At 37.1% G+C, this 20,170-nt stretch overlaps 1 protein-coding gene across 11 annotated transcripts in view; it reads right to left on the reverse strand.

Annotated features, from left to right (window-relative positions):
- The window catches only part of MAGI2 (membrane associated guanylate kinase, WW and PDZ domain containing 2), a 719,843-nt gene that overhangs the window by 110,525 nt on the left and 589,148 nt on the right, over positions 1–20,170 (reverse strand). For 10 of the 11 annotated variants that reach the window (XM_042018451.1, XM_042018449.1, XM_042018452.1 and 7 more), the window contains one exon: positions 10,182–10,817. The exons of the other annotated variant lie outside the window; for it this stretch is intronic. In XM_042018451.1, coding sequence (XP_041874385.1) covers positions 10,182–10,817 — 636 coding nt within the window. The remainder of the gene's footprint in view (positions 1–10,181; positions 10,818–20,170) is intronic. 11 annotated transcript variants of the gene reach the window in all.

Below are 20,170 nucleotides of genomic sequence, written 5' to 3' on the forward strand. Positions count from 1 at the left end.
TATTCAATATGGTGTAATAAGGAGACAAGATTAAAAAGCTTCTCCTTCTCTCTCAGAAGTACTGTGGAAGGAGTTTAAAATTATCCAGATGGTGATTAGTTCAATGAGAGACTCTCTCTTTTAGCACCCTGGGACCCCAAATGTGAGAAATATGGAGAACCATAGAATATTCTAAGTCTTTAGCTTGGAAGGGACAGTTGGATTTCAGCTAGGCCAAGCTCTTGCTCAAAGCAAGGCTAAGTTCAAAGACTGGGCTGACATTCAAGAATGGCATCTTCTCTGAATTGCCAAATGAAGGAAAATGGAGCCAGAATGACAAGCAATAAACATTCAGACTGAGAAAGGACTGGGTAAAACATGGAACAAGCTAATGAAGAAGGGCAGAAATTGGATGGAGCTGACCATCTTTGACTTTACCACATTTGTTGGCTCTCACTGGCCACAGATGAAAGCCTGATGGAATTTTATCCAGAATTCTCTCTGGGCTGCTCTAGGAACTTCCATTGATGTAATCATGCTGCATTTTGGTTATACAGCTGGATGACCTGCTATAATCTTTCCACTTTCACTAAGTACTTCCTGATACTTATTCCAGAGAACATGAGATGTTAAATAGTGCAAGGCTTAAGATTGATGCAAAAGAGAAGCCGTATCTTCTGATACACTATCCCACTAGGATCATATTTACAGTTTCTCAACTGGTCATTCTTTTTTACCCTTAAGGAGCATATTAAGGTGTCTTTTGCTGTACTTCAGAGATATGATAGCGTTTACACTGCAGTAGAGAGGCACTGCTTGGCCCTAGATGCCAAAAATAATCATATTTATTGAGAACAAGTTAAAATACAGAAGTTATGCATGGGTAGTAAGAAAGAGATGTTGACTTCGTATTGATAAGTGAATTTAGTTTAACTATTAAAATATAGAGAATACTGTGGTATTCCCATAATCAGCAAATCTTTTCTATGATGTCAATGAACCCCTGGAGTACTACTTACTGATTTTTTAAAAATTCTTTAAGAAAAATAGTATTACTATCAACATTATTACTACTACTATTACTATCGTCATCATTGTTTATCAATTTAAAATATTAGTAAATTTTCTGCTATGAAAAACCCTAATTATAGAAATGGAGATTAATTGATAAAATGAATGTAAAGATCATTAAAACATTTTCTCATTCAAAGATTTTGCATCTGTGCTTGTATTCATGCATATGGAGGATTCTTCTAATGATCTGAGAATTTTTAGAAGTGCTCTATCTAGAACATGTGAAATGCAATTAAAAATGCTTACATTATAGAAAAAATATTCTAAAAAGTCCATTGAGTATAATTTGCACCCAACTGAAATATACACTAAAAATAAGGTGACCCTTATGTAATGTGTGTAAAGAAAGCTTGCCTTCTTTTAGCTTATGGGAATAAAAGGTACCAAACAAATAGAAGTCAAGATTTCTCTCATTTACCAAACAGGAACACTGCACAGTATGTTTCTTCTATGCTGAAATACTGTTCCCAGTTATGAAAAATCTGGCTTTGGAAAGCAATTTACTTCCTTTAGAAATCTGCTTGGACATACTTCGGAGTCAACTTCCAGAATTTGTGCCTGGCAGCTTTAGCTTCCATATCCTTTTTTTTTCACTGTAAACTGAAGGTGACACAACAAAGGGGTATGTATCCTGGTGCTGGTTTTGATTGTGTTTGAATTATGAGTCACCCAAAGGCTTCCTGAGAAGGACAGTGTTGTATTTAATAAATATTGTAATCTTGGTTTATAAAAAAATTAAAAAAACCCCCATTGAGCATGAATCAGAGGGCAAGCATAGCAAATTGTTAAAGCCCTCCTTCTCTTTTTAAGAATTTAAATGAAAATTGCTCAAAGAATTGTACAGGGATTAATACCTCATTTAGAAAACTAATTTAGTTTCTGTATTTTTACTGGATATGCAAACCATAAGGGCAATGAGAGTTTTGTGGCTTAGGAAGTGCCTGAAAAGCACACCTTCCCATCTCCCCAGTGCTGTGTCTCAAGTCTGTAGCACAATAGATAATGTAGTCACTTGTTTCATAGTGTATTAGCTTACTTTATTACTATAAAATATTGCACTATTTTACAAATCACCGCATCACAACGTCTACACAATGTACTTTGACAACAGATTTGGAAGCCCAACAAATGCTGTTTAATAGGACATTACATTATACTGAACCAACAAAAACATTGTTCAACACATTTAGACTAAACTTTAGACATGCCTCAGTACACAAGCACAGGTAGTAAGGTACTTTTTTAGAGTCCAGCTCTGTAGTTCTCCATCCTTAGGCTGAGATCTCCCAAATCTCCTCTGAGGAAGGTAAGATTCACTCAGAAACTAGACTATGGGTGACTGGGAAAAAGCCCCGTTTCTTCATCTCTCAGTATTGCAGCAGGTTTTCCCACATACCATGCTTGGGAAGTATTTGGCTTCAAAAGATGTCATCTTTCACTGAGATGTACAGTCCCAGATAATACCATTAAGTTTTCTCATAATACGGCTTGCAAGTACAGAGGAGAAACTTCTCTGGCCTGGCCAGATTCCAAGCCAGACAAGCAAAATAGTCTGTTTTCTCAAACAAACTATTCTTCAATTTGCATGAATTCATTCACTAATATTAGTAAGACTGAAACCAGTCTGCAGTACTGCCAGTGGAGCTCTTGGGTTCTAGCAGTGATGTGGGCTGTAGCTATCAGACAATAATGTGCCCCATACTCCTCAAGAGAGACAAGCCTGTCCTGAAGGCAGAGTTCCTGCAGCTCTGCACAAATCCTACATGCACAGTAAGTCTCTTTGTAGTCCTATAGTAACTATAATGTCTGACTGCTCACTGTTTGTAGCCTCCTGGGTATAAGAATGTAATGGCAGAATTGCCACTGGAGTAGTAAATGGTAGTTACGTCCTTATGGCATGCAATGATGACAATATGTGTCTATACACTTGTGTTTCTTTTTGCTAAAAGGTTTTCTGCAGGGACCTATTTCTCCAGCGTGCAAACTAACTCCTCCTAATGTCAGCAAGAGTTAGGCACACACATCCCTAGGAGAAGTGTCCCCAAGTTTTACTAGAAGCACTGTTCGAATTTCACACAGACCATATAAGCCTACATCAGAAAACAGTTTCACCAGTGATAAAAGCACTTTTGAAACAAAATGCTTTCCAATAGTCATTAAAAACCTTCTGTGTAATATATGTAAAAAGGGTTTAACTAATGCTTTGCAAAATTATCCACAAATGTACCACACAGTGCACAAACATTAATAAGGAAGAGGCAGCAAAACTATAGCACTACCACTTTGAAACACAATGCAATTAATACTACTTCCAGTAATACAGTGTAACAGCTACTAACTATTATTGATGTCTATTTTTTCAGGAATCCATATTCATTAAGGAGGTCTATGGTTTCTTTGTCTTTTATTCAGAAATATGGAAGCAATTGCACACTGTTTCACTGCTAATCAGAGCTATACAAGAAAAGATATGAAAGTTTCATTAGTGCAAATTTTAGGATAACTGGTCTCCTGCCCTAACTCCTCCTGTTCAAATTTGTCATTCCCTGTGTTACTGAAAGGTTACAATTTCTCTCACTAAAACGGTTTAGATTGAATCCCTTCACAAACAAGGCTATATATGTAACTTAATTTTTAGTTTACCTGCTATAACATGTGTAATATTTATTGAAATAGATTTTATGCCAGATAATTGCCACAAGATGCTTAAAAATATCACAAGTTAACCCAAAGTATAAAACAGTCTCAATGTGTAGGGCAAAAAGGATGTAAATAATTGGAAGGTTACTAGGAGAGTATGTATCGCACAGCTAAAAATATGATACTCTGCAAGGTGAGACATTCCTTGTAAAAATGAGTCAGGAAAGCAGTGCTTCAGGATTTTTGTTAATGTAACAGCAACTTTTTTTGCATGTTAACAGTATTTTCTAAAAATCTTTCAGAGATTTTATTTCTGGAATTAACAAAGGAAAGAGAACTGCCCTTCTCACAAGGCTGTTAGGAAACTATTTTGCGCAAAATACGATTTCTGTGTAGGGAAGGTAGGAAGGGACAAGTGTCCATGTCTGGGGGTGGGGAAAAGGGCAACATAACATCTAACAGAAAAGTCAGTGAAGTGGACAATATAGCATGACTCACAATATTTTTGATCATTAAATGTTTTTGGCCTTACTAGCTAAAAGTAGCAACAAAAATGAGCACAAAAAAAGAGGAAACAACTCAAAAGCCAGCATGAGAAGAATATGTTTACAGAGAAATCATGCTGAGGAAACTGTTGAATTTATGATGTCATAAAAAACGCTCATAATTTTGAGATGGAAAGGAGAAAGGTCAGCTATGAACCTTTGTTTTCCATCATTTTTAAAGCAGATGGATCCAGGAACAACAGAGTGCTTAGAGGGATGGCAAGGCAAAATGGTGTGGGAAATTGGAAAGAGAAAATTGTAAGAGGATGATGTCAGCAGCATGTTCGACAGAGGGCATTCGTGTCTCTAACTTCTAGGTATCCATGGATCACATGGTTCACTTCAAATGGGTCAGTGGTTCACTATTAGATTCATATGCACATTCCCTTTGTGTGATCAAATGTCCCTTAAGTTCGCAAACAAGAGATATATGTGCCATTTAATAATACAGGAGGGCTAAAAATGCAGATATTGCCAAATATTCCTTTCAACATTGGACTACTTTCAGGAAATAGGAGAAAATGGATCAGGAGCAAATGTACAGTTGAAGTGAACATCTGGAGAGGAGAAAGTATATCGGGAAGCAGGAGAGGTATGAGACCTTGTATGTCCCAAAATCTCCTCTCAGAAACAACAAAAGAAGCATAACTTCATGAACAAGGCAAGTATGAACAGACCGCTGTTAATTTGCAGTATCCATACAAAGCAATTTATTTACGTTTGGGTTCCTTTAGGAAGTGACTGGAAAGGAAAAATTTGCCAATGACTCAGGGATGTAAAACAGTAGAGACAGCAGGATGATGGAAAACCTAAGTCCCAAATCAAAAGCCTACAACATACTTCCAAGAATTTAATTTCTTTAAACCCTCAGGACTTTTGACTAGAAAGTCCTGAACTGGGGATGAGCAAGCCATAAGATACAGGGTCTCCAGTTTGCAACAGGTACGCTGGTAATATTTTGAATGAAGAACTGCAGAATGAGAGTAAAAGCTACAGAGACCTCAGTGGTGGTCTCAGCTCATGGAACCAAGAGACCAGAATTTCCTGTGCCAGACTAGTGCCAGCAGGGTGAGAGTGCTGCCTCAGCTTTATCTTGTGAAGCTTTCCAAAGAGACAACAACCTGGAGATAAAGAACCAAAAGCTCTCCTGACCAGAGGAACTGAAACACATAGCAATCCTGGAAAAAATTTAAAAAACCATCTCATCTCTATGGTAGAAAGGCAAAGCTGGCAAATCTGAAATAAGTCCATGGAAAGGGTACTGAGAATGGAAGGTTTCTTCCACTGAAGTCTGCTTATTTTGAGGGGTTAGTTTTTTTCACTAGACTATTCAGAGATTTTTTTGGTGAAATTTCTGCCTGTTTTTGAAATTGCTGATGCTGTGTGATGTACTGGTACCTGTTAGTGATTTTAAGGAGTTACACACTTCTACTGAGATTTATACAATATCTGAGAAAGATAATTTACCTTCCTTTTATTCACACAATTTACAACTATACAGTTAAATTCTCCCTCCTCCTCTTGTCTGTTTGTGCATTGCATGTGGCCCTCACTATTTCCCATGCTGTGTCACAGTGACACCGGCTGCTGACAGTCCAGTCCCACACTAGGACTGGGCTAACAATTAAACAGTGTGGACAGTGTGCCAGTTCTCTGGCTCAATTTCGTACCAACAGCCTCAGTTTCTCAGAGCCAATTTGGATTCTACCATTCTCTGATTCAATGATTACAAAATAGCCATCTGATGTAGGAATTTTGTCAGTCCCCCACTTTTTGCATTTAATGTTTCACTCTCAACACCTGTTATGAGTTGCCATAACTTCATGACTCAGTCCTGAGTTGTCTGCAGGTTTCCTTTACAACAGTATTTCAGACATAGTCTTGATGGGTTTACTTTGGAATCTGTCAGTTCTTTTTTAGACAGGAACACTTCTGGAGCTGGGCTGCTGTCTATAGGTTCATATATTTCAAAGGTATTTTCCAAAAGAGATGGCGTATGTCAAATACTTGGATAGCTCATTTAGTAGAACATGCCAAACCAAGTTTTTGAAGTCCTCATTATTGAATATTTTGCTCTACATAATTTTGCTACATACCACTTCAACCACTAAGTGCTGGTTTTCAGTAGTAGCGGACTAATTCAGAATTTATGCTCTATCTACAGTCAGAAAGACTGATTTTTGAGAGCTCTTCCACACTATTTCAGCAGCCTACACTCAATGAAATCTACTGCAGAAGCTGAGGATAAAGCATAAAGCCTGAACCAAAACTGGAAAGGGGTAAATCTCTTTGGGTGTTATCTTATTTTTTTTTTAATATTAATTTTTTCCTTTTATTTTTTTAGGTAACAATTTTCCACTACCTTTTCCAATAATTTTAGTGTTTTTTTTCAGTACAAACATATCTGTCAGCTTATAGTAATCAATGGAAACAATACAGCTGTTCAGCAAAAACAGATGTAAAGAAACTGAACTATTATAGTGTGTCTACTTAGCAAAGAACTTGTCCAATAAACAAAAGAAAGACAGTAAGATGTCTAGCCACTGCTAGAGAGATGCTTTGTATTTTCTTTGATAGACAAGTTATATTGTTTCTATTATTATTTTTTTTTTAACATGCAGATAAATTGCTACTTCTGCTTTTGGAATCTTAAAACAAGTAGACTACGAGTTGTGGGACTTCCTCCAGCTGGATTGTATCCCATGACGAGTCTCTATTTGGTGATGGTTAGAGAGGTCTTAGTGGCCTCTTTAAATTTGAGTACTGCTATTCCCTCCATCCTTTTGAAACATCCAGACCTTTCCTTCTCCTGCATACTCTGGCTGTTGGCCTTTTTAAGCCTGAGGGACAATGTTTTTAAAATGTTATAGCATGCATAATATGTGCATCCGAGGGAGTATTTTTTTCCAGTATGAGATACCTTTTCCTATAGTGAGAATAAATCAGTCAGTGTTGATCTGTTTCTTGTCTGCAATGTAGATAAGATTGCTGGATGAGAAAGAAATTAAGTCACTTACAGAAATGGATTTGCCACAGTTAGGTGAGCAGTCAGGCCATATTCATATCAGAGACAGAATACATTACAAGGCAACGCACAACCTTATGCAAAACACAGCCTTCCTCCACAGGCAGGAACAGCCCTTTGGTCTTAATCTTAAAAATGAGACATTAAAGACAGGATGCACAGGGTAATGATGGAAAAGGATGGCATAATTCAAGTGTCATTACAAATCAGAGATAATAAAATAAAAATTGGATCCATGAGTAATGAGAAATTATGCCTTGCTTTACTGGTGTCATTGACTAAATATTTTAGAGTCAAAGTAGGTTTCTCTAAATATTTGGTTGAGTATTCAGATTATCTTACGTGACCAAATCTTATCACCTGTTTATTATTTATAACATGTTGGATCAACACATGCACCTGAATCAGTCATCCTCTACTCCCTTTATAATGAGTCAAGCAGCAAATATAGTTCTAAGGTATACCTAGATATACCTGACTTACTTGAAACATATACAGTGGAATTACATGAATTACATCATAGAAAAATGTATTTCTGCCCAGGGACTATAAAAGGAGACATGAAGACTAACATAGACATAATAACCTGCATTATAGGTGTATATTTGGTAACATAGATTCCCTTTTCCTAAGAATATATGAATAAAAAAGAAATGAGATCCTGGTTGTCATCTTAAAACAGTTCTCACATTTGTGTTAAGCTGTGATTTAGCCATCTCTTAGGTAGAGTAGGTCTGATTCATACACTATTTTTTCAGTTCTTTTGAATCACTCAAACCAGAGAGCCTTTTTAAAAAAAAAAAAATTCATAGTTTTGCAGCCTTGAGTTAAGGTATCATTATTTCTGATGCACAAAAATTTATGATAGTCAACATGCATTTCTTCTGTACCCTCCCATTAAGTTTAATGACACTGTAGTACTTCTAAACATTTGCTTTAGTCTTGGTCATTGCTCTACCATGAACAAAACATGCTCTCTTTCTCTTCCTTGCATTCTCTAAAGCAACCAACCAACTCCTGCCCCAGCAACAGAGGGTTAAATGTTACTGCATTTGGACCTAGTATGTTGTGTCAGCTGAGCCAGGGGAACGACCTGTACCTCAGTGTTTGGCCTCAGACAAGAGCATAGGGTGTAAATTTACACTGCTTTTATTGAGCATTGAGCTCAGTGTAGTATCTCCTACCTGCCACAGTGATGTGTAGAAAATAACCACAGCTCAGTTAATGTACCAGAACTTGTTAAACTATCATGTTGATCAATGTTAAACTATCATGTTTTGATCATGAATCAATGCTCTAAGAAGAAATTCTCTTCAGAGAGAGCAATTATCCTCAAGGGCTTGTGTATGTTGCTGCTTCAGGTTTTTTTTGCTACTGTCCTGCAGTGATTGCTGAAATACCTGTTTCGATGTCTATTATTACTCAGGCTTGTTCAGCATACTGGATTTCACACTCCACTTCTCTCTGAAGACTGGTGTTGTAAATTGTTTTCCTCTAGAGAGTGATTACCTTGCCTTTTTCAAAATAAAATTCCACCTTTTGGGGTTACACTAACCCTTCTAATCCTCTTTATGCTCTTTTTTGGCTATGAAATTTTCCCTAATTTGTCAACTTCTTAATAAAAAAGAATTTTGCTTACTCCACTGTTCAAGATTCTTAATGGACACTAAGGAGAACCAGATTTAATACCAATGAATATAGCTTCTCTGCAACCATTAACTTTCTCCAAGTCCGTATACTATAGTAATACCAGTTTAATTATCATCCTAATTTGGTTTCATTCCAAAGAAATGTCAGATTCTGTCTCTTGTAAAGCATTCTTTTATATATATATATACATGAAAAATACTTTATTGATTATGTGACTATAGATCACCCAGAATCACCTTGTGTTTGTTACTTCTGCAATTTGAGATAATGTTACCATATTCCTTATTCTAAAGATTTTTAGGTATTGTAAGGATAAACATTTGGCATATGAAAACACTAAAGCTTCACTTCTCAATTTCTACTCTTCAGAAGGAAAGTAGTTAGTATTTTTGAATCTTTTTGCATAAAATCCTGTCTTTTTTTTCTTTTGATGCACAGAGTAACGTACATTAAGTGACATATGAATGCCTTTAGAGAAACAAAGAGCTTTAATTTTAAAAATCCAATCATTATTTACTTCAGGTAATAATAAATTATGATGGCTGCCCACCTCAAACCACCAAAGAAATTTTTTTTGGCTAAAGTAATAAAAGCTATGAAATAACTTATCACTGTCAAGTTTTTAACACTTTTTCTGTTCTTATTGCTTCTTTACAGATAAGTCTTGACTCTCCCCTTCCAATGGTGAACATTCCAACTTACTGTGTTGGGCTGGTGAGGAAAACCAAGTTGCTAGAAGCTATCTTTTTTAAAATCAGAGAAATATATACCATGGATCTCTGTTATCAGGAAAGAAAATAACCCCAACAACTGTTTTCACAATGAATGAAAAGGAGGAAAAATGGCTTAGGAAAACCAGTAACTTGTAAAGGGCAAATAGATTGCTCTGATTTTGATCTACATTAATGAGTCAATATATACAATTATATCTAAAACTTGCAGCACTGCTTTGGGACTACATGAGTTTGCTGCAGACACCACACAAACTATTATGGGCTGAAAGGTCTGGAACTGCCCTAGTTTTACTCTTTATACAGAGATGGGACCATTGACACTCAAAACACATAAAGGAATGTACAACAAACTGTAAGATTTTGCCTAGGATACTCAATTGCAGACACGCTTTTCCAGAACCAATGGTGTCACCTCCCACAACATGGAAATTAATTTCCAATCTAGCAAACAAGGATCTAGTGAGTATATGTATGTCTTATGGTTTAGAACCTTTTACACACATTTTTGTAATTGTACAGACTTTCCAAACTTACCTCCTCTATGGATAATCAAAGAAGTTTCACTTCCAACAGGACATTCTTTAAGTATATCCACTACTTCTGCATGGCTCAGGTTCTGTACATTCTGCTGGTTGATCTCAACAATGAGGTCACCTTCACACAAACCAGGACATCCCTGAATGTCTAGAATTTGCTTCACCCTCTGTCCTGTAGGACTGTCTGCTATAGTGAAGCCAAAGCCCTGGGCCCCTTTCACAATGGTTAAGGTCATGAGTTCAGCTTGGGTGGCCCCAGAAGAAGCCATTGATACATTATCATCATGGGCAGGTGGTGGGAATGTGCTATCAAGCTGACTATCTGCTGGAATGGAGTGCAAGGAGTGTGGTGGTCGATCTGTTACGTCTGGAACAGACTGAGAAGTCCTAGAAATGTATTCCAAATAAGTTTCATAGTTATGTCTTCCATTTACCACTACCGGAGGCCTCTCCATTACTGCAAGGGGTGGCACCATGCTGTTGGCAGGATCTTCAGGATCAAAGGGCAAAGGGTATCCACGACATAGCACCAAGTTGACACTCTGACCAATAGGAACAGACTGGAAGAGTTTGACTACATCTGCGTGAGTATGTCCAAGGACACAAACTTCATTAATATAGACAATCACATCACCTAGAACGAGAAGAACAAACAGTGACAACATGAGACAACTTCAATTGCTGTATATGCAGTGCATTTTTTTTCAAATGAGATAGAAGTCTACTAAAAAAAATACGATAAATTCAATCAACATACTGACTCAAATAGGAGAGACAAAAAAGTAAAGTTTGTCTGGCAGCAAATGTAATACAAAGACACAATGACAATACCAGTTATTTTCTGTGTAAGCTCACAGATGGAAAATTTAGATGTATCCAGACATTCACCTTCTCTTAATATTTCCTCCCTATTTTTCCAACTCCTTTCAGTGTAGTCTCCATAGATTACTTTTTTTATAAGGTACAATGAAAGATTATTTGGAGAGTGTGTGGTCAAGATATACCATTGTTTGGTGAAGAGTAAAAGAAAAAAAAGTTAGTACTCCAGGACTTAAGAATCAATGAATAGCAATGCAAGACTGTGTATGCATGTGCATAAGGAAACACTTTTTGCATTGATCATGATATTGACACATTTCTGTTAAGTGTGATTACTTGCCATCAACCATTCAGAACTACTACTGTCATTTCCTATCTATCTGGCATAACGTAGAGATGTTTCATGGCATCTTGTTGTAGCCAAAAGGCTCAGGACAATGACACAACAAATTTTTTTTAGGTAGGTTCAATAGTTTTTTATTAGAAAAATCTAAGCAAAAATACAAAACTCAGTTTAATATTTTCACCTAACCAGCTGGTCAAATAAAACCAAAGATACTACCTTTACCTCCAAATCTTGTCTCGTGTAGCAGAGCTACCAGTCTGAGCATATGGAAGCAGAATACTTTAAGTCAACAGGCTATTTATGGGTCTCCATATTGCCCATGCACCAACCATCTACTGTTACTGAAAGGCTCAGAAATAACTTCAAGATTCTTCTTGGTGTTAAAATAGATCTATATATTTATAGCCATAAATAATTTTTTTATGTACTCTTAGGTGCATATTAAAATAAATATGAGTGATCAGTACAAACAATATTCAGAATAGTTTAATGGCCCATAATCAGTTTTCACTTTCATAAAACAGTTTGCATATTTATAGAAAAAAAAAGGATATTTGGTTAGAGAACTCTAGAAGTTAAAGTATTTTTCTAAGTGAAGATTTTTTTATTATCCTACCATTAATCACCAGGATACTGTGAGATGTCTACAAGGTACACAGTTCAAAAATTGACACATAACAACACAAAGCTTTTTAAAGGTATTTGAAAACTCAGCAATAAAATGTGAATGATTTAGGGAGAATGAGGTGGTTTGGGTGGAATTGCTTTAAGCGCATTTATGAAATTACGTCTTTCAAGTACTTCAATCAAAATATCTAATCAAGCAAACTGAGGATAAGAGCGTCATCAAGATGCCAATGCAAGGGCTGTTTCTAAGTGACAGCAAAAGGCAAAGGCTGTTTCTATGTGAAAATGAAATGGTCAATTCCCACATGATCAGTCTGTGTAACAGCCTGACAGTAATTAATTGCATATGCACAAACTGTGATTCAGAGGAAGATTTCTCCAGAGGGTGCCTAGGGAAAAAACGCTAAGGAAGTTTGTTTAAATGATTGTATACACACATAAACCTTAGGAGCTGCAAATGCTTTCTTAAATGTGCAGCATAAATAGATTTCAAAACAAGCACAAACAGTAATGTCACTTCATAGGCAGTGCTGAAAGAACTCCAATGCTTTTGTCTCAAGCAGCTGAAAATAAAGCAGTTTTCAAAAGTCAAGATTTAAAAGAAAAAATGCACCGTACAAATTACTGTGGCAATGGCTGCAATTCATCTTGATTTGCTCATGCCCTAGTATAGAAAGATCTTACCTGCATTCTCATCCCTGGCTCCCACGTTAGCAGTGAGGCTGACATTGCTCAAAACAGGACTGCTTCTGTTGAACTGAGAGCTCTCCAGTGCATGCTCCTGTTTCAGTAGCTATGCCTTAATAGTAACCTTGCGACTTTTTAATCCATGCAGTCTTTATTTTCCTGAGTGCTGGCAATGCAGCTATGTGGTGGGAGGAGACCAATCTGTTTGTTCATCCTCTCTTACAATACATTAGCAGGGTGCAAAAGGAAAAATGCGATTTTTTGCATTGGGCAAGTAAATTGTTGTCTGTTTTCAGCCCTTCACTTTAAGTATTTGGACAGGATTAGGTATGATATAAAACTTAAATCAATATGATTCCTACATATCAGAAAATTACATAAACTAGTTGACATTATATGGGTCTGTAGTGAAAAGCTTTTGCAAAAGGAGTGCAGTCAGGAAACATACAGGCCAAGTAGTCCCTTTCCCCAATCACTAAACAGGCAAAACTGAGCACCAGAAGATCTGGGGTAAGAACTTCTTCAAATAACAACCATGCATTATCCCTCACAGGACAGCAGAAAACCCTCCAGGATTTCCTGAATCAATATTTTTAAAGCTCTTTGTTGTTTCTGAGGTATAACATGAATAGCACGCCTGGGCACACACTGAAGCTGTAAGTCACAGTGGGACTGTTTGGGACCCACCTGCTGTACTGTCACACGGAGAATGAACAGCCACAAATGAAGTGTGATGAGCACAAGGACATGAGTTACTAAGTTCAGCTCAAAGAAAGGAGCTACAATGGTGTTGCACTGGGGAGAAAGAGTTTCAGATCATGAGAGAGGACAGAGGAAAAAAGGGGTTAATTTCAGAAATCCTTTGAATTACTCTCTCGGCTGTACTTTCTCCAAACCTAACTCATTTTTCCAGGCTGAGAGTTCCTCATTGCTGACACAGAGAGAAGTACCCAGTATTTGGTAGGAAGAAAGAGATAAGTTAAGAGCATTACAGAGCCAGTGCAATGCTAACGCAAATTTCAAAACCTCTCTTCTTTAGGAAAACTCCCTTAAAGGTCCCTGTAGCATCTTTTCTGCCTGTTCTCTTCTGCTACTTCTAATAATAATGGGTGCATATGGACAAGCATGATAGCAATCCACTTTATAATTCCTGTCTGATTTTCTGAGCAAGCCATAGTCTGCCTCCAGAAATCACAGTTTCACAGTGAGTGGGTATCTCTGGAGTTATGCAGAACATTTATATTAAGCATCAAACTTTGCCTGACTTTTAGAATTAAATTTACTAAAATGACTGGAGCTTGCTCACAGAATGATTGAGGTTGGCAGGGATCTCTAGAGGTCATATTGTCCAAACCCTGCTCAATCAGTAGCCCTTAGAACCAGTTGCCCAGGATCATGTCCAGGTGGCTTTTGAAAACCTCCAAGGAGGTAGACTCCACATCTTCTCTGGGCAACCTGTGCCAGTGCTCAGTCACCCTGTCAGTAGGAAAGTGTTTTCTGATGTTCAAAGGAAACTTCCTTTGTTTGAGTGTTTGCCCATTGCCTCTTTTCTTGCCACGGGAAAGAGCTTGGCTCCATCTTCTTTGCACAGGTATTTACGTAGATTGGTAAAATCCCCCTGAGCCTTCTCTTCTCTAGGGTGAACATCCTCTCTACCAGAGAATAGCTCTCCAATTTCATCTTCTTCACTAGCCTGTACAAACTGTACACATGCCATACCAACCTTATCTTACTCAAGACTGTTCAGGGATGAGGGAGCCCAGAAGGGCTGATCTATGGAGAAGGCATCTGAATCAGACTCTCTAGATGAACTGGCAGGTTTGATAGACACCCAGTAGACAACAGATACCCTGGCCTACATCTCAAACATTTACACTGTCACAAAAACAGATTCTTCAATGTCTAAATTCAGCATTGAGTTGAAGAATGTTAAAGAATACTGACAGCAAGCAAATTTGTCAAACTGTCTTATAGTTACCTCTGCTTTAGTTAAGGCTCCTGCATTTAACTGACAAATTTAGGAACATGGGTCTGGAGGGGACTTCCTGGATAGCTGAACCTAGTTCCCTGTTATCAGATACAATACAATATGTTACACTCGATGGAATTTGATGTCTTCTTCACAGAAACAACCATGAAGCCCCATAATATTTCATTTATTTAACTAGCTTGTTTTGCTTATTAGTCTGCTGACCATTACTTATTTTGTCATGTAATGTTAATTGACTCAGTGCCTGAATGTTTGATTAGAGGTTACATTTTGTTATCTACATATTTCAAAGCAAAAACCAGATCTATACTGTCATTATCTTTAGTTGGATTAGTAACTGGTGAAGAAATTTGTGAGCTTCAACATCTTTTAATGACAGATTCTGTTTTACATTCCTCTCTACAATAATGTTGCAGAATGAAATCTGACACCCAGGGGATTTTCCACAAGCATTAATTCTGAAAAAAACCCCCAACTTTTTCATGCTTGAAGTGCTTGATCCAAACAGAATCTGTTTTATTGACATAACTAGTTTCACCACAAATTATCCTATTGTTTCAGGCAATGTTACCAGCTCTACTTACCTCCCTTTTGAATAACCTGTACTACTCAGTTGACTCCAGTTATTGTTTCTGCTAGGTTTTTATTACCCCTAGATTCTCTGTGCAAACATCTTGCACTAGTAGGTAAAGTTTGTCCATTTTCTTACCTATGTTCCCACTATTTGTATACAAACATTTTGCTTATTTCTACTTATTGTTTCTTGTGCACTTAGGTTTCTAGCTGTACTTCAGAGAACTGAATTACCTACTAGACTGCCATTCTTACGATCAATTAGGATTCACTAAACTTTGAAGACTGAATGCAGAGAAAAAAGTGCAGATTAGATCTTCGTTTGAAATTTAGTAGAAATGTCTCCATTCTTTCTGACAGGTTTTTGATCATGCTCTTAGTGCTAGGTTTATGTGCTTAAAATATGACAGAACTCTGTGATTTGGGGTGGAGAACAGCTCTGCTACTACCCCCCTGCAGCCAGCACAAGCCAATAGCAATGGAGCTAAAACTCAGCTGGCAAGTCAGCACAGGACACACCAGCTCTGCAGGACTTGGGCTGCATAATTTTCTTCTGCATTTATAGCCCACATAAACTCTGCTAACTTCTCCATCATTGCTTATTCCCACTTGCATTTCTCACCCATATAATCTAAACCCTGCATATGCATACTTTGCATCAGTTTCAGAACTAGCAATACATGATTACTTCATCGTTGAAGCTTTCCCTTCACCTGCCCACCCACACTCTCTACTGTCATTACCAGATATTTCTGTCACTTCTCAGCAGTGACCTTGTCTTCTCTTTCTGCAGAGTGCTGCAAGATTGCTGGCACTGGAGCCTGTTAATAATGAATTCAGAGCACGTTTCCAGTACCGAGATATGAAACATGGGGGTAATTTTAATAACAACGGCATGTGATTGATGGTCATGAAAGAAGCAAAGATTTGTTAGAAATGAACCATTTTTACGTTCACACATACAATTACAAGTAGCAGTACAGACATCTAGTGTGTGAGGGATCCTTTAGTTAAACACTAGCAGACAAACTACATCTTGCAACTTTGCATTCAACTTCCTTCCACTTGCCATAGGTGTTAATCCAGTGTGTGAATAAATAACTTCCATTACAAGTGGCTACAAGCAATGTTTTGGACGTAAGAGGTTTCAGAAAGTTCTGCATAAACAGAAATTCTCTGATTTCTTGTACTCTGACTTGCCACAGTACCTTGTAAAATCTATTTGGCTCTAGCTGCTAAGATCTGATGGCCTGACTTTTACAAACCAAAGAGAAAGCCTAGAGTCCTGTAGTTCATGGTAGCCTGATTTGTCTTAAAAAAAAGGGGGGGAGGGGGCCCTTAATTTTGTTAATACAAAACTACCCTTATTTTAAATAAAAATTTTGGAATTATAACAACTTCTTAAAGGGGATTGCAGTGTAAGGTAACTATTGCATATTAGTACTGAAATACTTAAAATACCTGCCAAGAAAATCCTTACTTGTTTCTTCTAAAGAGGAACATTAGATTAACTGCTACAATGTATCAAGAAGGTAACCTGGGGAGAAGTACATGCATACAATAACTACAGCTACTGATTGAAAGAACTAAATTTAAAACTGACCACTTTATTATCAGCTTTAAACCAAATTTCTCATAGATGGTACTGCAGCAGCCACAGTGAAATCAAAAGAACTGCTGGGACACGTAGTGGTCAGCTGCCTCTGCACTCAGAAATAGTTTCAGGACCACTTTCTGGTATGCAAGAACACTGAATAGTCCATTAAAATATCACTGCTCATACTGGCATGGAAGAACCATTTCCCAGTCTTCACCACATACAGAAAGTTTTACCCATGTGTGACAAACTCAGCAAAGCTGACAGGTAACCATTTACCACAGATCCTGCTTTCACTCAGCGAACTCTGGGAACTGAGGTTCAGGGGGAAAAAATCAGGGTAATAAAAATTATTAATTATTTGATCATTAATTATTTTTATTTTTATTATTTATTTAAATCAGACAAAAGGTCAAGCCAACATGTATTCCTAGGCATTCAGGCCTCAAACTGGCATAAGACAGCCCTAGATTTTCCTCTTACTGAAACCTGAGAAAGAGATATAAATCATCTGTTTGTCACATTTGAGTCAGTAATGTACAAAACAGCATTGTAGGAGTGATTAACTCAGGCTAAAATCTGTTCCCATCATCGGAAGGACTGTGCACACTGGCTCTGAACTTTGCTTCAGGGGCCAACACAAAGATGTGACATGGACACTTGTCTGCAACTTTAGCCAAGACTCAGATCTGTTGAGTAAGCAGGTGCCATTTTTATACAATCAATTTTTTAGAACTCATTCTAATTCTACTGTGACCCAATGCATATGCCTAATTAAAAAGCTGTCTATTCAAAATTTTTGCGCTTAACCAGCATATATCATGTAACTACACTCAGGCAGATGTGGATTAGCAAAAGAAACTATTTCCATTTTATTTGTATTTTGCATATAGTGGTAAAAGCTATTTAAATAGAAGCATTTATTTGGGAGAGAAATAAAATACATTCCAGAAAAATCTAAAGACCTTGATTATTTGCTGATCCAGTAAACATGAAACACTGTAGATTAAAAAATGTAAATAATGCAATAGCGAAAGCATACTTAGTTATGCTGGTCATAAACTAGTAAAGAGTAGGCAAATTTTCTTCCTAGAAACAGTTTTTCACTTCAAGCATCTGAAAGCATAGCATAGATGTTAAAACTGCTACTTTACAAAAAAAGTAATTACTTAAAAGATGGTAAGTATATTGGAGGCAAGACCACAAAAAAAGAAAAAGGTCCAATTTTCAAGGCAGCCTTTTATTTACAAATTATGTAAGCTTGTTCTGTCTAAGCTTTGCTTGCGGGAACTACTTGTGCATCCTGAAATGCCTGGTGTGAATGAACTGCGTGACAGAACGTCAGTGGATCTGAAGAGCGAGATAAAAAATGTATGCCACGTTTGCATAGCTATTTGGGATCACTTTGAAAGGTGTCACTGTGTGCAGAGGCTCATGCAGAAATGAAACCCTTCTTTTTCTTTAGAAAAAGGAGGTCAAAATTTACAACACATTTGCTTTTGTACGCACATTTTATTTCTGTAGGCAGCACATCACATTTATCTAGGTAATGGCTCCCAGGAGGAGGAAAGTAGCCCAGCCAGCCTCCTGGCAGCCTAAAGGCATAAGGGTATGGAAAAGCATGATGTAAATACCAAGCAGGCCTTGTGGCCAACTGGGAATTCTGGCAATGTGCCACCTGTCCCTGCTGATTCCTGACATAAACTGCCAGGAAGGAAAAAGGGAGACGGATGAGGTGAGGAATTAGATGGAGCATTTATAAAGATGCTGCAGTGCAGTGACAAATGCCTTCATATGCTGAAATATATATATATATATATATATATATATATGTGTGTTACTGGGAATTTTTAGTAATAGGCAGTCATGTTGTGAACTGAAATGGTTAATAGAGCTATTTTATTTCTTTGAGTGATGCTAGCACCATGAGGACAAGAATAACTAGTCACATACTAAAATAGTGATTTGTGAAAGTAACAGCAGTTTGTTGGACACTTAAAAAACGAGCAAAGATAGATGAGTAGGATTAGTTTCCATTTAAAATCTATAGAGGTACAACTTGAAAATTAATTTCTATTTTAGAGATATTATGGTTTCCAAGGAGATTCCTTATAACTGAAGTGGGCATTACTGCCAGAAGAGGGTCATTTTTATAACTCTGTTATCTATTTGGTAAAACTAGGATTTTCATCATTGTTTGATCAATACTTTGTTTTTCCTGCTACACTCACACAGTGCCCATCCAGGCACCTAATTCACCAGCTGACTCTCTGAGACCAGTACAAATCCGATCTGACTATCAGTCAGGTTATTAACTTAATTTAAAGCAAAGACTTAAAGCTTTGATTTGTGGATGTTTTGTGTATTCGTTGTTCAGGTCCACATTCTGCTAACTGAGATCAATGTGAGCTGCCAGCAATCAGTGTGCTTATTTCAGATCCAAACCATGGATGGCACCAAATCTGAAGGCGTTGTTCTGAAGTATTGATTAGCAAGGTCAGTCTACAATAACAGTAATATGCATCCAACATTCTTCCCAAAAGAAATATTTACTGTTGTCCCAGGTGCTACTTCTTATGCTATAAATTCACTACCAAACTTTATGCCGAAGAATCTGACTCTGATTAAACATCTTGTGTCCTTGATCCTGCCAGTTGTAATGAAATGTGTGCCCATTCACTGCTTCATCCTAGGTATTGGAGCTTCTCCTGTCATGCCAAACCAGAAATCCAGAATATCTGTATGTGCACTCCTAGCTGTACATATATATAGATCCTCAAATCTTGCTGTACCTTGAAAGTAGTCAACTGGGTTTACAAGGACAGCACCTTTTAGGAGACCCAGACATCAAAACATGTCTGGATCACTACAGAATAATGCTTTTGTGCAAAATTAAAGACAGGGAACATTTTATGCAGCAGAAATTAAATGTATCAAAACACTGAAGTAATTACTAGCTAAATAAATGAATTTTTCTTAATAGTCTACTACATATAAATACCTCAGTGCATTTGAAATGGAGCTATGTTTGATTACCAATTAATTAACAAATGCTTATACAAATCTATGGCTAGTATATAAGCAATTTTCTACTCATAAGTTTTATAAAGGCCATTCAAATTTTAGTTTGTATGTGCTTATTTTATGCATTACCTCTATATCATCTTTTTTTTGATCGTAAAATCAACAAGAAAATATTACCTTAACTTCAGAGAGTTTCTCACATAATTTCTATACCAAAAGATCCACTCAATAGTTTTTCAGGTATGTATAAATATATTACTTGCTTTAAAATTGCATAGTAAAGATAAATAGTGGTGTCCCTTCAGGTTCTCTAAGGCTTTACAG

The sequence above is a fragment of the Corvus kubaryi genome, unplaced genomic scaffold, assembly GCF_017639235.1.
Source record: "Corvus kubaryi isolate FWS band 111438036 unplaced genomic scaffold, C.kubaryi_AGA036_p1.0 137, whole genome shotgun sequence".
NCBI classification, from domain to species: Eukaryota; Metazoa; Chordata; class Aves; order Passeriformes; family Corvidae; genus Corvus; species Corvus kubaryi.